Source organism: Nilaparvata lugens, chromosome 14 (genome assembly GCF_014356525.2).
Source record: "Nilaparvata lugens isolate BPH chromosome 14, ASM1435652v1, whole genome shotgun sequence".
Taxonomy (NCBI): Eukaryota; Metazoa; Arthropoda; class Insecta; order Hemiptera; family Delphacidae; genus Nilaparvata; species Nilaparvata lugens.
The window spans coordinates 21,234,705-21,253,806 of NC_052517.1; the positions used below are offsets into that span (position 1 = coordinate 21,234,705).

General features: G+C 36.6%; 1 protein-coding gene across 1 annotated transcript in view; it reads left to right on the forward strand.

Moving 5' to 3' along the window:
- The window catches only part of LOC111054677 (arf-GAP with coiled-coil, ANK repeat and PH domain-containing protein 2), a 48,046-nt gene that overhangs the window by 4,327 nt on the left and 24,617 nt on the right, over window positions 1-19,102 (forward strand). The window contains exons 4-9 of the mRNA XM_039441061.1: window positions 1,525-1,753; window positions 3,001-3,096; window positions 6,554-6,782; window positions 13,332-13,437; window positions 16,198-16,488; window positions 18,281-18,387. Coding sequence (XP_039296995.1) covers window positions 1,525-1,753; window positions 3,001-3,096; window positions 6,554-6,782; window positions 13,332-13,437; window positions 16,198-16,488; window positions 18,281-18,387 — 1,058 coding nt within the window. The remainder of the gene's footprint in view (window positions 1-1,524; window positions 1,754-3,000; window positions 3,097-6,553; window positions 6,783-13,331; window positions 13,438-16,197; window positions 16,489-18,280; window positions 18,388-19,102) is intronic.

Below are 19,102 nucleotides of genomic sequence, written 5' to 3' on the forward strand. Positions count from 1 at the left end.
TGTTACTATCCTTGTCTATCATTCAACAAAGCGGATAGCGTTATCTTTTTGCTCTTTTGCCAGATCGTCTTTCAACAATGTAGAATTGATAACAAAATATTTCATCTTAATTATGAAATTATTGAAAAAATATAATTTATTGCTTAATGAAATATAATTGGTTATTTTGAACAGTTAATATTATTACATCAATAAACCTGTATCAGCTACCGTCTATAGAAGGCATTGACAAAACAGAGGTTCGGCAAAGTTTTTCTCCCATCTTTCTCCACTGCCATTATCAAGTAGGCCTCACTATAGTTAAAATCAATTGATATTACAATCTTTCAAATTGGTTGAAATTGAAATGACGTTAAGCAAAGGCTCCACATGATAGTAAATTCAGAAGTTTCAAATTTAAACAAGAAAAGGCAAAATAAACAAAATTAAATGCCGTTAAGCAAAGGCTCGCTACGCTCGCCTTTGCAGGGCTCCGCCCGATAGTAAATTTTATAAGTTTCAAAATAAGACCAAAATAAAACAAAGGCGAGTGAGAGCTACGCCCCAATTTGCTAGTCTCAACTCTGAGACAATCATTCAAGAAAGTTGAGCAGGGCTTTAGTGTGGTCCACGTTATAATGGCAGTGAAGAAAGATAGGAGAACAACGTTGCCGAACCTCTGTTTTGTCAATGCCTTCTATAGACGGTAGCTGATACAGGTTTATTGATGTAATAATATTAACTGTTCAAAAATAACCAATTATATTTTACTAAGCAATGAATTATATTTTTCAATTATTTCATAATTAAGATGAAATATTTTGTTAATCAATTATTAATTCTACATTGTTAAGAGACGATCTAGCAACAGAGCAAAGCGAGAAAGAGATAGCGCTATCCGCTTTGTTGAATGATAGACAAGGATAGCAATACCATTGCTAATCAGACACTGCCATTATAACGTGGACCTCACTATACACCCTATTGGAAGTCAAGTTCTCAGTTTATCAAGTATCTATTTTTCACTATTTCTTGTGATATTCTATGATAATTTAAAAATTTGATTGTATTAAATAATTATGATAGGATAATAATTATGTGTCTTCTCCTTTCTCTTTATCTCATTTCCATTATCTTCTTCTCTATCATATTCTTCTCCTTCTTCCTCTTCTCTTTCTCCTTCTCCTCCTGTAATCTTCATCGATTATATTTTGACATGAGTATTATTTTATGGCAAAATAATAAATTTAAATTTGATTGTTGTGTCTGATGTGCCTTTACCAGAATACAGTGATTTCTTTGAGTGAGGATAAAATTTTTGAAATATTGTCTCATAGGTATCCAATTTTCTATCTTATTTTCTGTGTTTTGAATTGTAAATTGAATGTGTAATTGAAGAATGTTAAGTGACACTCATAACCTAGCTACATTTGGACTGTTGTATAAATTAGAATTGGAACCGTTTTGGGCTTATAAGCCTGTGGTACTTTTCTGTAAGTTGTGTAATTCTGAATTATTAAATAAATAATTTTTAATAATTTGCAGAAACATAAAGGGTGTGAAAGAATCGCGTCACCACTTCGACAAGATCTCGGCCGAGTTAGACCTGGCATTGGGTCGCAATGCGCAAGCGCAGAAGACTCGCACCTCGGAAATAGAGGAAAGCCAGCATTTACTGGCCGCCACTAGGAAGTGTTTCCGCCACACGGCACTCGAACACGCCCAGTGTGTCACCGTCCTACAGGCCCGCAAAAAGCATGAGATACTAGGCACGGTCAGTATATAGTCAGAGAAAAGATAGCATTAGAAGATATGCCATGGTTTGTAGAATGCAATCAAACTTTGGAAGTTTTGTATCAAATTATGGTGTTGTGTATCAAGTTGAGATGATACTGTATCATATTGTGTTGATACTGTATCATGTTGTGGTTGTTCTTGTTCTATAGAGAGGTCCACGTTATAATGGCAGTATTTGATTAACATTGGTGTTGCTATCCTTGTCTATCATTCCACAAAGCAGATAGCGAATGTATCAAATCATAGTGTTGTGTATCAAGTTGAGATGATACTGTATCATATTGTGTTGATACTGTATCATGTTGTGGTTGTTCTTGTTCTATAGTGAGGTCCACGTTATAATGACAATATTTGATTAGCAATGGTATTGTTATCCTTGTCTATCATTCCACAAAGCAGATAGCGCTAGAAGTGAGTCAATTTCATTTGCCAAGGTCAGGTGCTGACTTTAGGAACTGAACTTACTATAGGATGTTGTATGGAGACTCCATGATTTCATTGATGAATTAGACATAATTTTTAGCCTATTTCTCCGGGCATGTTATTCATTATCAAAATTTGGGAACAGAATAGTTTTGTTACATGCCTGTTGTTATTTCCCGATCATATTTATATGATTTGTAAATGTAACCACAGAAAATGAATTACCGTAATTGACCGAGTGAAGTGAGGTCTAAGATTCAAGTCGACGGTTTGGCATTTCACTTAATGTTTATATTTTTATATGTTGCGCATTTACGGCGAAACGAGATAATAGATTTTCATGAAATTTGACAGGTATGTTCCTTCTTTAATTGCGCGTCGACATATATACAAGGTTTTTGGAAATTTTGCATTTCAAGAATAATATAAAAGGAAAAAGGAACCTCCTTCATTCGCCAATATTAGAGTAAAATCAGACTATAGAATTATTCATCATAAATCAGCTGACAAGTGATTACACAGATGTGTGGAGAAGCCAGTCTATTGCTGTATCTCCATAAGGTCTATAGTTTCAATCAGATACTTGTGGATGAGAATACTGCGTGAGGTCTACTGTTCACAGAACTACTAGTAAATAATATGTCACAATAAGCCTCATAATCTTTCAGCAATAACTCTATTCTGTGATTCGACCTTTCTATCTTGAATCGAGTTGCTATTCCTCTCACAAATACTGTAAAATGTACTCTATATTTTTGTCTTGATATGTTTTCAATTTGATGTTTATTTTTTATTTTTCAGCTACTGTCCTATATGCACGCCTGTAATACCTATTTCCATCAAGGTTACGATCTCTGTGAAAGTCTGCAACCGTTCTTCCGCCAGTTAGATGATGAGGTAAGAATTTCAACAACTATTATCATATTTCCAATGGAATAAGTTATTCTCAAACATATTGGTCGTATGAATGGTTGTCATTCATATATAGATAGATACATTATCATTCTCAACTATGAATGGTTGGGAAAGGAACAACAGACTTGAACCCCTAGATTTATATATTATACTAGCTGGCCCGGCGAACTTCGTGACGCAAAAAGTCAATGTATATAATGTAATACTTGACTTATTTGGTGAATCATGATATTTATCTGACAATCAATATTTTCATTTACATCTCAATACGGACTTCCTATGTGCTTAGTCACGCAGCATTTATTATTTCGAAAACATATTGAATTGAATTTAATTTAATTGAATTTATTGCCAAAAATCACATACAAATATTTGTGAAATACAATCACTAAAGTATGCAATATACAATTACCTACAAATAGACATTTATTGTAACTTGCACAACAATAATTATCAATGTAATATTCGGCACTGCCAACATAAGAGGCATTTATTATTCCGAAAACATATTGAATTAAATTGAATTTATTGCCAAAAATAACATACAAATAATTTGTAAAATACAATCACTAAAGTATGCAATATACAATTACCTACAAATATACATTTATTGTAACTTGCACAACAATAATTATCAATGTAATATTCGGCACTGCCAACATAAGAGGCATTTATTATTCCGAAAACATATTGAATTAAATTGAATTTATTGCCAAAAATCACATACAAATATTGTAAATACAATCACTAAAGTATGCAATATACAATTACCTACAAATAGACATTTATTGTAACTTGCACAACAATAATTATCAATGTAATCAATGTAATATTCGGCACTGCCAACATAAGAGTCCTTGTGTGTTGGCAGTGAGTTGCGGTTAACTTATTCTGCTTCAATTCTGGTCAAGTAAGAATAGATATACAAATTAAATTAAAAAGAGCTAAAGAAAGTATTACAGCAATATACAAAAGTCTCAAAGGCTTCTTCTCAATCAATTGTTAGTGATATCTATCAGTAAAGTGTTGAATTAAAAAAAATATATAGTAATATTTATCAGTAAAGTGTTGAATTAAAGAAAATATATAGGTTGAATCAGTGTTTCAAAGATGAATTTAATGCGTTCATAGTTTGTTGATTATCAATAGATTGTCCAGGAAATATGCGATATACGATGAATCACACAGAATTCATATTCTTTCCATCTTCCATTTTAGGATGAATATAAGCTAAGCTAAATTCAAAAAAAATTGTAAATTATTCTGTCGTTCTTCAGTAATTAATGAATGCAATATGAACAACTCTCTTCCATGAGGTGAATAATTTTTTCCCAACATTTCCCAATTTCTCAATGATAGGGGACTGATAATATTATTACTTTCCTTGCCCTACTACCATAGGTAAGGAAAGTATTGCTTTCCAAAAAAAATTAAGGTACCCCAATTTCAAGTTTTCTATACGTTTCAAGGTCCCCTGAGTCCAAAAACATGATTTTTGTGTGTTGGTCTGTGTGTGTGTATGTGTGTATGTGTGTGTGTGTGTATGTCTGTGAACACGATAACTCCATTCCTAATTAACCGATCGACTTGAAATTTTAAACTTAAGGTCCCTATACCATGAGGACCCGACAATAAGAAATTCAATAAAATTCAATTCAAGATGGCGGAAAAAATGGCGGGATAATACTAAAAAACCATGTTTTTCACGTTTTTCTCGAAAATGGCTCTAACGATTTTCTTCTAATTTATATCATGGATAGCTATTTATAAGCCCTATCAACTAGCATAAGTCTCATTTCTGGGAAAATTTCAGGAGCTCCGTAATATTCTTGAGAAAAATGGCGGAAAATGACTAAAAAACCATGTTTTTCACGGTTTTCTCGAAAACGGCTCCAACGATTTTTTTCAAATTTATACCATGGATAGCTATTTTTAAGCCCTATCAACTGGCATAAGTTTCATTTCTGGGAAAATTTCAGGAGCTCCGTAATATTCTTGAGAAAAATGGCGGATAATGACTAAAAATCCATGCTTTTCACCGTTTTCTCGAAAACTGCTCTAACGATTTACTTCAAATTCATACCATGGATAGATATTCATAAGCACTATCAACTGGCATGAGTCTCATTTCTGCGAAAATTCCATGAGCTCCGTAATATTCTTGAGAAAAATGGCGGATAATGACCAAAAACCAGGTTTTTCACGGTTTTCTCGAAAACGGCTCTAACGATTTTCTTCAAATTCAAGCCATGGGTAGCTATTCTTAAGTCCTATCAAATGACATGAGTTTTTTCCTTGGAAAATTGCAGGAGCTCCGTAATATTCTTGAGAAAAATGGCGGATAATTACTAAAAAAAACATGTTTTTCACGATTTTTTCAAAATAACGACCGATTTTTTTCAAATTCATACTCTGTATAGTTATTTATCAGCTCTATTAACTGGCATGAGTCTCCTTTCTGGGAAACTAATGGGGGGTCCACCCCATCCTTGAGAAATGGACTTTGTAACCTCCTTCTCGTGCATGAGGTAGGTAGGTAGAGCAGTTCATAAAAAGAACACATAGTCGAGATATTTCATCTGTAGAACAGCTGTTTTGACGACTTTAAAAAAATGACGACTAAAAAAATCATTGAATTTCACAATTTACACAAAGGAAAAAGTACTCTGAAAACATTTATATATACACATATACAAAAGTCTGATCGTAGTTTCGAATATGAGCAAGGAAAGTTGTGTGAGTGTACCACACCAGATTTTTTGTATAGGTGTTCTAAGGAACTATTATCTACAGCTGATACCAATAGAATAAAGAAAAGAAAAAAAAAGAAAAAAATGGTGGCTGAGAATTGTTGTCTAATTTTGTACAGTCACTGTCAAAAATTAAAATAAAATATTCTGGCAAACGGACAACATTGCAAAGCGAGAGAGAGATAGCGCTATCTGTTTCGTTGTATGATAGAAAAGGACAGCAACAGTATTTTCAATAGTAGACTGCCATTATAACGTGGACCTCACTATAGATCTACTGGAAAAAGAGATGGGTAATGGAACAGGTTAATTAATAAACCTAATTCTTAGTGAGAATTTTGTGTGTATTTTTGGCTTCAAAATTCATAAAATAACTTAATTAATACAATGTGCAGTGATAATTAAGTGTAATATTTAACTATAATTTGGTGTTTTAATTTTTCTAAATTTAAAATTTGCATCTCATATTTATTTTTGGACGAAAGTTGAGCTTGAACTTCTTACAGAAGAAACATAACCTATATTTTGGACATGTAATCAAAATTTTGGGAATGGAATAGTTTTGGGCCAAGCCTGTTGTTCCTTCCCAATCATATTTATATGATTTGTTATTGTATCCACGTATAAATAAATAAATAAATAAATAATCCCTGTAGTGAAGATTATGATGATGATTTGATTTGTTTCAGGTAACAGACATGCGTCAGGACTGTTTGAAACTGGAGAAATCTCTCAACAACCGTCACTCACTGGTCACAGACGACACCGACCTTCTCCCTATGGGCGGTAAGGGGGGACCCAAGGGTGCGCCCCGTCTACAGGGCTATCTGTACAAACGATCGTCAAACGCCTTCAAGACCTGGAATAGACGCTGGTTTAGTTTAAACGACACTCAACTGGTGTATCGCAAACGGACTGGTGAGTTGCGGGATTGATTGATTGATTGAGTACTTTATTTATGTAGATTACAATATATACTGGCTTATACACTTATATACAATAGCTTACAATACAGCAACATTATAGATGAATTTACATAATATAGACTAAGAAAATAATTATTGAACTGTATATGATATGAAAAAGTAATTTGTAATATAATAACTATAGATAATTATATTGTAATGCATGTACATAAATTGGCGGAGCTTTGGACATATCAATGTCCATTCTTCGGAAAGAATATTAAAAATATCCTCCCCACTAACTCTCTACCAAATTGGATAAACAATCTCTACGGGATTGGATAAACTTGGTTTAATACTTTTAAACTCAGTGTAGTTTAACCTGACTTTTGTTGGTATCATAGAGAAACAATAGCGTAGGTAGATATCCCATGGTATAGAGCGTTTATGTCGCAACTTTCACTGTTATCTCAAGCCGATTACTGTCGAATTTTACTGTTTTGTTGGGGTGAGAGTGTATGAACGGCACAATATCCCTAAAGAGACACACTGGGGTGTTTCACACCCCAGGGATTTTATTTGTTCTGCAGTTGACAATGTCAAACAGATGGGAATTTATGCCCAGTCTAAATTAGGTTTGTAGTATTGTCAACTACTCTCCACCACTTCCAGTCAGTAATAGCATTCTACAAGGTCACCAGCTCATCTTGTTCTTCGTTTGGGGTGTCTAACACCCCAGAGTGTCTTTTTCGTAGGACTTTTATCAAACACTTTTATTACAAAGATTTACTTGTATGTGTATTGTCACTAAGAATGTGGTATGGGATGATGGATCAGATTGGAATAAATGCTATGATTCTCTACTAATTGAGATTCAAAACAATAAAATGAAGAGACTTGAGTTTTTGAGGAAGTTGTCATTGGCAATGATCAAGCCATTCGTTCAAACCGGATTAGGAGCTCCAACACTTAGGCGGAACATACGTACTTGTAAAATTAGTATAAATATTGATAAGCAGTGCTTTACTTTTGATTTCTGTATGCACTTGGGACAAAAATGATTGAGAAATGATGAAGTATGGTCTAAGTACTTGTTTTTTCATATTTTTCAAATAAAAATGCAAAATTAAATTAGGGTGTTCAACACCCCAGTGTGTCTACTGTGTTAGCATAAAGTAAGTGTGTCTCTGTAGGGATATCAGAGACTACCAGCGTCATAAAGCTTCACAGGAAAGAACTACGTGGACTATCAGCTTGAAATAACAGTAAAAGTTGCGACATAAACACCCTATACCATGGCATATCTACTTATGCTATTATTTCTCTATGTTGGTATTTATTTATTCAATCATACAGAATTACACAACTTACAGAAAAGTACCACAGGCTTGCGCCCAAAACGGTTCAACATAGACGAAAAATAGCATAAGAAGATATCCCATGGTTTGTAGAAGTCATTCAAAGTTTGGAAGTTTAGTATCAAATTATGGTGTTGTGTATCAAGTTGAGATGATACTGAATTATATTGTGGTGATACTGTATCATTTGATATGCCATGGTAAAGGACCGTTATGTTGCAAATGTGAGTGTTAACTGAAGCCGATAGTCCTAGTAGTTGTTTTTGGTGAAGCTATGTGACGCTGGTAGTCTCTCATACTGTGCCCTTCTTACACTCTCACACTCCCAACAACACAATAATAATAGACAGTGTATAGGGTGTCTATGTTGCAAATGTGAGTGTTAACTGAAGCCGATAGTCCTAGTAGTTGTTTTTGGTGAAGCTATGTGACGCTGGTAGTCTCTCATACTGTGCCCTTCTTACACTCTCACACTCCCAACAACACACTAATAATAGACAGTGTATAGGGTGTCTATGTTGCAAATGTGAGTGTTAACTGAAGCATATAGTCCAAGTATTTGATTTTGGTGAAGCTATGTGACGCTGGTAGTCTCTCATACTGTTCCCTTCTTACACTCTCACACTCCCAACAACACACTAATAATAGACAGTGTATAGGGTGTCTATGTTGCAAATGTGAGTGTTAACTGAAGCCGATAGTCCTAGTAGTTGTTTTTGGTGAAGCTATGTGACGCTGGTAGTCTCTCATACTGTGCCCTTCTTACACTCCCAACAACACACTAATAATAGACAGTGTATAGGGTGTCTATGTTGCAAATGTGAGTGTTAACTGAAGCCGATAGTCCTAGTAGTTGTTTTTGGTGAAGCTATGTGACGCTGGTAGTCTCTCATACTGTGCCCTTCTTACACTCCCAACAACACACTAATAATAGACAGTGTATAGGGTGTCTATGTTGCAAATGTGAGTGTTAACTGAAGCCGATAGTCCTAGTAGTTGTTTTTGGTGAAGCTATGTGACGCTGGTAGTCTCTCATACTGTGCCCTTCTTACACTCCCAACAACACACTAATAATAGACAGTGTATAGGGTGTCTATGTTGCAAATGTGAGTGTTAACTGAAGCCGATAGTCCTAGTAGTTGTTTTTGGTGAAGCTATGTGACGCTGGTAGTCTCTCATACTGTGCCCTTCTTACACTCCCAACAACACACTAATAATAGACAGTGTATAGGGTTTCTATGTTGCAAATGTGAGTGTTAACTGAAGCCGATAGTCCTAGTAGTTGTTTTTGGTGAAGCTATGTGACGCTGGTAGTCTCTCATAATGTGCCCTTCTTACACTCTTACACTCCCAACAACACACTAATCATAGACAGTGTATAGGGTGTCTATGTTGCAAATGTGAGTGTTAACTGAAGCCGACAGTCCTAGTAGTTGTTTTTGGTGAAGCTATGTGACGCTGGTAGTCTCTCATACTGTGCCCTTCTTACACTCTTACACTCTCAACAACACACTAATAATAGACAGTGTATAGGGTGTCTATGTTGCAAATGTGAGTGTTAACTGAAGCCGATAGTCCTAGTAGTGTTTTTGGTGAAGCTATGTGACGCTGGTAGTCTCTCATACTGTGCCTTCTTACACTCTTACACTCCAACACACACTAATAATAGACAGTGTATAGGGTGTCTATGTTGCAAATGTGAGTGTTAACTGAAGCCGATAGTCCTAGTAGTTGTTTTTGGTGAAGCTATGTGACGCTGGTAGTCTCTAATACTTTGCCCTTCTTACACTCCCAACAACACACTAATAATAGACAGTGTATAGGGTGTCTATGTTGCAAATGTGAGTGTTAACTGAAGCCGATAGTCCTAGTAGTTGTTTTTGGTGAAGCTATGTGACGCTGGTAGTCTCTCATACTGTGCCTTCTTACACTCTTACACTCCCAACAACACACTAATAATAGACAGTGTATAGGGTGTCTATGTTGCAATGTGAGTGTTAACTGAAGCCGATAGTCCTAGTAGTTGTTTTTGGTGAAGCTATGTGACGCTGGTAGTCTCTAATACTTTGCCCTTCTTACACTCCCAACAACACTAATAATACAGTGTATAGGGTGTCTATGTTGCAAATGTGAGTGTTAACTGAAGCCGATAGTCCTAGTAGTTGTTTTTGGTGAAGCTATGTGACGCTGGTAGTCTCTCATACTGTGCCCTTCTTACACTCTTACACTCCCAACAACACACTAATAATAGACAGTGTATAGGGTGTCTATGTTGCAAATGTGAGTATTAACTGAAGCCGATAGTCCTAGTAGTTGTTTTTGGTGAAGCTATGTGACGCTGGTAGTCTCTCATACAGTGCCCTTCTTACACTCTTACACTCCTAACAACACACTAATAATAGACAGTGTATAGGGTTTCTATGTTGCAAATGTGAGTGTTAACTGAAGCCGATAGTCCTAGTAGTTGTTTTTGGTGAAGCTATGTGACGCTGGTAGTCTCTCATACTGTGTCCTTCTTACACTCCCAACAACACATAATAATAGACAGTGTATAGGGTGTCTATGTTGCAAATGTGAGTGTTAACTGAAGCCGATAGTCTAGTAGTTGTTTTTGGTGAAGCTATGTGACGCTGGTAGTCTCTCATACTGTGCCCTTCTTACACTCCCAACAACACACTAATAATAGACAGTGTATAGGGTTCTATGTTGCAAATGTGAGTGTTAACTGAAGCCGATAGTCCTAGTAGTGTTTTTGGTGAAGCTATGTGACGCTGGTAGTCTTCATAATGTGCCCTTCTTACACTCTTACACTCCCAACAACACACTAATCATAGACAGTGTATAGGTGTCTATGTTGCAAATGTGAGTGTTAACTGAAGCCGACAGTCCTAGTAGTTGTTTTTGGTGAAGCTATGTGACGCTTTTAGTCTCTCATAATGTGCCCTTCTTACACTCTTACACTCCCAACAACACACTAATAATAGACAGTGTATAGGGTTTCTATGTTGCAAATGTGAGTGTTAACTGAAGCCGATAGTCCTAGTAGTTGTTTTTGGTGAAGCTATGTGACGCTGGTAGTCTCTCATACTGTGTCCTTCTTACACTCCCAACAACACACTAATAATAGACAGTGTATAGGGTGTCTATGTTGCAAATGTGAGTGTTAACTGAAGCCGATAGTCCTAGTAGTTGTTTTTGGTGAAGCTATGTGACGCTGGTAGTCTCTCATACTGTGCCTTCTTACACTCCCAACAACACACTAATAATAGACAGTGTATAGGGTGTCTATGTTGCAAATGTGAGTGTTAACTGAAGCCGATAGTCCTAGTAGTTGTTTTTGGTGAAGCTATGTGACGCTGGTAGTCTCTCATACTGTGCCCTTCTTACACTCTTACACTCCCAACAACACACTAATCATAGACAGTAGTCGGAGAAGAAATCTGGTACATAAACGACCTATACCATGGTATATCTTCTTATGTTTTATTTTAATACATTTTCATAATTTATTGCGATTAATATTCTGGTAGTTCATATTTCTACCTCTTTTCTACTATTGATTTGGCAGAGTTGGAAAAGGACAGTGCTATCTGCTTTGTTGAACGATAGACAAGGATAGCAACACAAATTTTAATCAGGTCCTGACCTTATAACGTAGAGCTCACTATAGAACAAGAACAGCCACAACATGATACAGTATCACCACAATATGATACAGTATCATCTCAACTTGATACACAACACTATGATTTGATACATTTGCTATCCGCTTTGTTGAATGATTGACAAGGATAGCAACACCAATGTTGATCAGGTGCTGACTTTATAATGTAGAGCTCACTATATAGAACAAGAACAATCATAACATGATACAGTATCAACACAATATGATACAGTATCATCTCTACTTGATGCACAACACTATGATTTGATACATTCGCTATCCGCTTTGTGGAATGATAGACAAGGATAGCAACACCAATGTTGATCGAATACTGCCATTATAACGTGGACCTCACTATAGAATAAAAACAACCACAACATGATACAGTTTCAACATAGTATGATACAGTATCATCTCAACTTGACACACAACACTATGATTTGATACATTCGCTATCCGCTTTGTTGAATGATAGACAAGGATAGCAACATCAATGTTAATCAAATACTGCAATTATAACGTGGACCTCACTATAGAACAAGAACAATCATAACATGATACAGTATCAACACAATATGATACAGTATCATCTCTACTTGATGCACAACACTATGATTTGATACATTCGCTATCCGCTTTGTGGAATGATAGACAAGGATAGCAACACCAATGTTGATCGAATACTGCCATTATAACGTGGACCTCACTATAGAATAAAAACAACCACAACATGATACAGTTTCAACATAGTATGATACAGTATCATCTCAACTTGACACACAACACTATGATTTGATACATTCGCTATCCGCTTTGTTGAATGATAGACAAGGATAGCAACATCAATGTTAATCAAATACTGCAATTATAACGTGGACCTCACTATAGAATAAAAACAACCACAACATAATACAGTATCAACACAATACGATACAGTATCATCTCAACTTGATACGCAACACTATGTTTTGATACATTCGTTATCTGCTTTGTCGAATGATAGACAAGGATAGCAACACCAATGTTGATCAAGTACTGACTTTATAATCTAGAGCTCACTATAGAACAAGAACAACCACAACATGATACAGTATCAACACAATATGATACAGTATCATCTCTACTTGATACACAACAATATGATTTGATACATTCGCTGTCTGCTTTTTTGAATGATAGACAAGGATAGCAACACCAATGTTGATCAAGTGCTGACTTTATAATGTAGAGCTCACTATAGAACAAGAACAACCACAACATGATACAGTATCAACACAATATGATACAGTATCATCTCTACTTGATACACAACACTATGTTTTGATACATTCGCTGTCTGCTTTGTGGAATGATACGACAAGGATAGCAACACCAGTGTTAATCGAATACTGCCATTATAACGTGGACCTCACTATATGAGAGACTACATAGATTTACGAAAAACGACTACTTGAAATTGAGACTACTTTCATCTTTATTGTTAATCTTTCTGTTTGAATGAATTATTTTAATAAATCTATGACTAATTTGTGTTTTGTAGGGGAAGAAAGCGTGACAGTAATGGAGGAAGACCTGAGAATTTGCACCGTGAAGCCCGCCCATGACGCCGAGAGGCGGTTCTGCTTTGAAGTACTATCGCCCACCAAGTGAGTCCATTCCTACAATTTGAAATACTTTATCCAGTTTTCCATAATTTTATGCAAATGTATTTGGTCTGGCCAGAGAATTCGAACTGTAGCGCCAAAATCCCAGACTGCAGTTCTGCCAATAGCAGGCTTGTTTGCGCCAGCGCAGACCGTCCAGCTGTTTTGGCCTTGTCGAGAAAAAAGCCTCAGTCCATCTTGTCTTGTCAGCCCATTGTCTTGTTGTGCAAGACCGAATTTGTATTTTGTCAAGTAATTTCGATCGGAAATTTCTTGTAAATAATTGTTTGAGTGTCGTGTGTGTGAATTATGAGTATAACAGCGTAAATAGTGTTGAATTGAATTAATTTGAATCGGATTTGAATTTATAAAGAATCCAGTTTGAGCTTTGTTCGAAACACAGTGCATAGCCTGCAAGTTGAACGTGAAAAGACAGCCCGGAAGCCAAACCTGTCTTATTCCCAGATTTCATCCCACCCTGAACCTGATCAAAACACCTAATAAAGCTTCGATGGGCAAGTAGTCAAGATTGGATTAAATCTGGTGAGTTTTTGCTCTTTTTTATTGTTCATTAATGCAGAGTTTAACTGTACAAATAACCTGGCTCAAATTGAAGATTAAATTTGGCCCCTTGTTTGTATTTGATTATTTGAATAGTAAATTACAGTCCTCTGGTAGCTCTAGCCTGAGCTTTGTTCAGAACAGTATTCTCGACTTGTAAATCTACAGAGGCGAGGCGTCCGGTCATCTCTGGATTCGCGATGACTGGACAGAAATTTATATGTAATGTGTATATTATTAAATTGAAAATAAATACAAAAAAGGTGAAGAAACAAAAAAGAAACGTTTTTTGCGAGCGCGCCAAGTTTGAATAAAGTAGACTTCTGCATCTTCAGTTCCTTCCGCTCAATGTGATTCTCAGAAATGAGAGATTCCAGTAATGCTATTTAGCATTGGTTACCACCACTCTTCTGCATCATCACTCTCCCTCTCCCCGTAAACGATGGTGGAGTAAACGGTCAAAGACATCGCTATTTTCTGCGATTCCACTGTTCCGCGCCAGTGTTGCAAACCGTACGATAATAATTGTGTTTGCAATTTGTTATTGATGATGATGATTATTATTATTTCTTCTATGTTTGGTTTTGAAGCATCTAAATTTAAAAATCTACTTTGAGAAGATATTTAAGAACTGAAAATTTAGTGAAGTGAACAACTACAAGATTTAACGTATTACGTATTAAGGTTACCGTACCTTATTTTTTCTCTCTCTGTCATTTTTGATGATTTACTTGTATGAATCAATAAAGAATAAAGAATTTCATTTCAATTTTTTCAATTAATTTTAATTATTGAGGGCCAGTTTCCGAGCTTGAGATTTAGTCACGTTCTAGCCTTTTCAACTCTAGGATTTTGAATAGTAAGCTTATCTTATACTAGATGTCATCTTGCTCGATAAATAATTGTCCAAAATGAAACATTATCTTTCAAGTAGGGGAGGGGGGGCGCAACTTTCATTCAAACTTTCAACAGAATTGTTGCTGGAGATGACTGAGCCAAAAAGTCACGCCTCGCCCCTGTAAATCTAGTATTTGGCTTGACGTTACACAGGCACATACACATCCCGTAGCTTTGTTTCCGTGATTTTGAAACGGCATACAGGCAAGGTATGGTTCCCGGGGTAATATCTCGGCTTTGCAAAGTCATCAGGCTTCAGCAAAGGCTTTAAAGAGTGATATAGACACACAATGCCTATGCCTTCCCAATGATAGCTCTCACTTGAGATTGAAGGCCGCCATTGGGGTATTTTAGCACGAGATATTATATATTATTTATTTGTAATACTATAGATCACAAAGGCATTGGTGGCATTGGTTTGTAATAATCTTATGGGTTGCCCCCTCAATGGCGGATTTCAATTCCAAGTTCGACACTAGCGCTGCATGTGAGTCTATGCATCTTTAAGGTCTTTGATCTTTAAAGTCTTTGGGCTTCAGAGACCCTAGATCCCTAGATGGAGGAAGCTCCCTACACACAGAGATTCTTCATGAATGAGAGAGTTGCAACTTATCACCAACAATGGAAACAGCTTGTAGAACGAATGTCAGCTGATTGGCTGTGTTGTGCTAAAAGGACCCAACCCCAGAAAGCTCCTTGTGTATCTTTTCGGATGCATCATGTTGCTTTTGAGAAGATACAAAAGAGCATCTGTTGCTTATGGGAGGATACATTGAAGCTCCTGGGGATATCTTTTCGGATGCAACACGTTCCTTTTGAGAAGATACAAAAGAGCATCTGTTGCTTACGGAAAGATATATTGAAGCTCTCTGTATAGTGTATATCTTTTCGGATGCAACACGTTGCTTTTGAGAAGATACAAAAGAGCATCTGTTGCTTATGGGAAGATACATTGAAGCTCCTGGGGATATCTTTTCGGATGCAACACGTTGCTTTTGAGATGATACAAAAGAGCATCTGTTGCTTATGGAAAGATACATTGAAGCTCCTTGTATATCTTTTCGGATGCAACACGTTGCTTTTGAGAAGATACAAAAGAGCATCTGTTGCTCATGGAAAGTTGAATTTTCAAAAATGTTGGATGTTTTTGTTTGGGTAGTATTGTAAACTAGTGGCCCTCCGCCGATAGGCAAAGCTATAGGACCCGGACTGTACTAAGGCATCATCATAAATGTTTTTTTATTATTGGACTGAATTATTTTAACATGTTTTTCCATTTAATCACGGATTTATTTCATTTTTCAGAAGCCATATGTTACAAGCCGACTCGGAAGAGATCTACCAAGCATGGGTTACCGCTCTACAGCGAGGCATAGGAGCTGCCATACAGCAAACGCCTTGTACGGCTGAAGAAAGGCGGGGAAGGAGAGATGAAGGACGGGAAGAGGAGGAGGAAGAAGAAGAGGAAGAGTGTGGAGGAGGAGAAGGAGGTGTGGGAGGAGGAGATCGGAAGGAGAGTGTAGGAGAAGTGACGAAGATGGATAATAGGAATACTACAGGATCTAACCAAGATGGAGATAGGAAGGTTGCTAAGAGGTAATTATAGATCTATACTAGTAGTTCTGTGAGCAGTAGACCTCGCGCTCAGTAAGTTACATTGACCTGTTGTTATATTTTAGGAAAAAATCCTAAATAAACATAGAGCTTTCTGTCCTATCGTACCGTGACGTGTCGTCCCGGAATGTGAGTGTGAGCGCTGTTATCAGGTCTGGCTGCAAATGTCTACAACGTTGATGGAAAGATACATTTTCAAGATGTTCGATGTTTTTGAACGGGTAGTATTATAGTCAACTGTCTACTAATGTTGATGGAAAGATACATTTTCAAGATGTTCCATGTTTTGAACGGGTAGTATCACTACCTCCGTAAACAAAGCCGTAGTGCAATCGTGTGACGTCAGCACAGGTAGGGCTCCTACACCAATAAAAGCACTAGCTGATATAGATCAGTTGAAATCAACGAATTTTCATTGGTGTGGGAGCCCTACCTGTGCTGACGTCACACGATTGCACTACGGCTTTGTTTACGGAGGTAGTGGTAGTATTATAGTCCACTAGACAGCTGATTTATGATGAATAATTCTATAGACTGATTTTTACTCTAATATTGGCGTATGAAGGAAGCTCCTTTTTCCTTTTATATTATCCTTGAAATGCAAAATTTCCAAAAACCTTGTATATACGTTGACGCGCAATTAAAAAAGGAACATACCTGTCAAATTTCATGAAAATCTATTACCGCGTTTGGCCGTAAATGCGCAACATATAAAAATTTAAACATTAAGAGAAATGCCAAACCGTCGACTTGAATCTCAAGCTGCGTTTACACCAAAGTTATTAACAAAATGTTAATAACTTAATCCTTATAGATTCTATTAGATTGAACGGAACTTGACAAACACATATGTTCATCATGTGTATGATAAGTTATGTTCAATCTAAATAGAATCTATAAGGATTAAGTTACTAACATTTTGTTAATAACTTTGGTGTAAACGCAGCTTTAGACTCACTTCGCTCGGTCAATAAATAAAAATTGAGCCTCAAATTTTGACATTCAATAACTTTTTTATGTGTGCACCGAATTTGATGATTTTTTCAGTTGTGTTCGTTATGTACAGGACTAGGTTTATGGCCTATCAAATTTATAATCCGACTTTAGGACTCTTTGCTACGGTCCTTCAAAGTTTACATGTAATCCTTATGGGAGTAGATTTGTGAGCTGGCCACACACAGAAGGAAAAATCAGCTGTTATAATAATTGCTTCATACAACAGCCGTCGGTAGATAGTAGACAAGAGTGTGTGCTGCTCCATAACCGCCCATGTATTTTATTCCAAACGCCCCGACTAAAATCAAAATGACTGTTGTGTGTGTAACCATCCAGCAGTGCGGTCTCAGGTTGAAGACTTACATGCTCTAAACACATTGCTTTGTTTCGAATAATTGGGCTGTCTTCGGTGTTCAGAATTAATTGATTTTTAGTAATTCTTTTATTTTGCAGTAAATTATCTATATAGATAAAATGCCGCATCGCGCCTCCCCAGGTATGCCTCCAGCTTAAGTTTGTCATGAGATGCATTAACTATTTGGCGGTACGAAGTTCCAGCTAGTGGCCAGCTAGTCATAATATTATAATTATGAAATTGAAGGAAAAAATAGACTGAGCCTGTACTATTTGTTTCCAAAAATCTTGATAAAAAATTAATGTTGTCCGAAGGGTAGGTTATGATATCACACACTGCTTCGTCACTTGATTTTTGGTCTAGGAATAATGATTATTTGAAGATGTTGGAGGTTTTTAATAATTTATGTTTGTCTAATTGCAGGCCATTAGCTCTATTACTGAAAATCCCAGGAAACAATAGCTGTTGTGATTGTGGGGCGAGCGATCCAAAGTGGGCCAGCATCAATCTGGGTATCACACTCTGCATAAGTAAGTCATTCAACAATAATTCATCAATTTATTGATGGCCTTTGGAATACAGGGTGGGTGTTAAGGGATATTAAGATAACCCTACACAAGGAGACGGATCTGACTATCAGATCCCTACCAATAATTCTATTTATAAAGGTAGTACGCAATCTGAACCAACTGCGAATTGACGGCGAGCAAGCTGTACCTGCAAGCCCGGGATGTGGTTTTTCTATGGGGTTTAAGGTGAGAGCTATGAGGTAAAGGTATGACGGAACTATGGAGTTATTAGTAGTATTTGAGATGTGGTTAAATAGGGCACGGTATAGGGTGTAAGCTATAGAGAATAGGGTGCAGGGTATGAGGTATACGGTATAGGGTATAGGGAACAGAGAATCAATAAGGTTATTATTCTCTACAGCAAATAAATATCTGCTCAATAATCCGCAATCTGAGAATTGCGCTCTAGCTCTTAGCAGGCTGGACCTGCTAGCTAAATACAGTATATCAATTTCAATTATGTGGTAATTAAAGTTTAGAGGATAAGGTTTCGGGTGTCGGATTTCTGAATCGCGAGCCTGCAGCTGCGAAAGGATTTTCAGCAATTCTGAAACTGCTAAACAGGATTTCCGCGCTAATCTGGTGACTGCGCGCCGGTTATTAAGGGCTAATCTGTGACTGCCCTTAAGGGTATGGGAATCGCTCTCAATCGTCCGAAACGCTTTTAAATTAATAG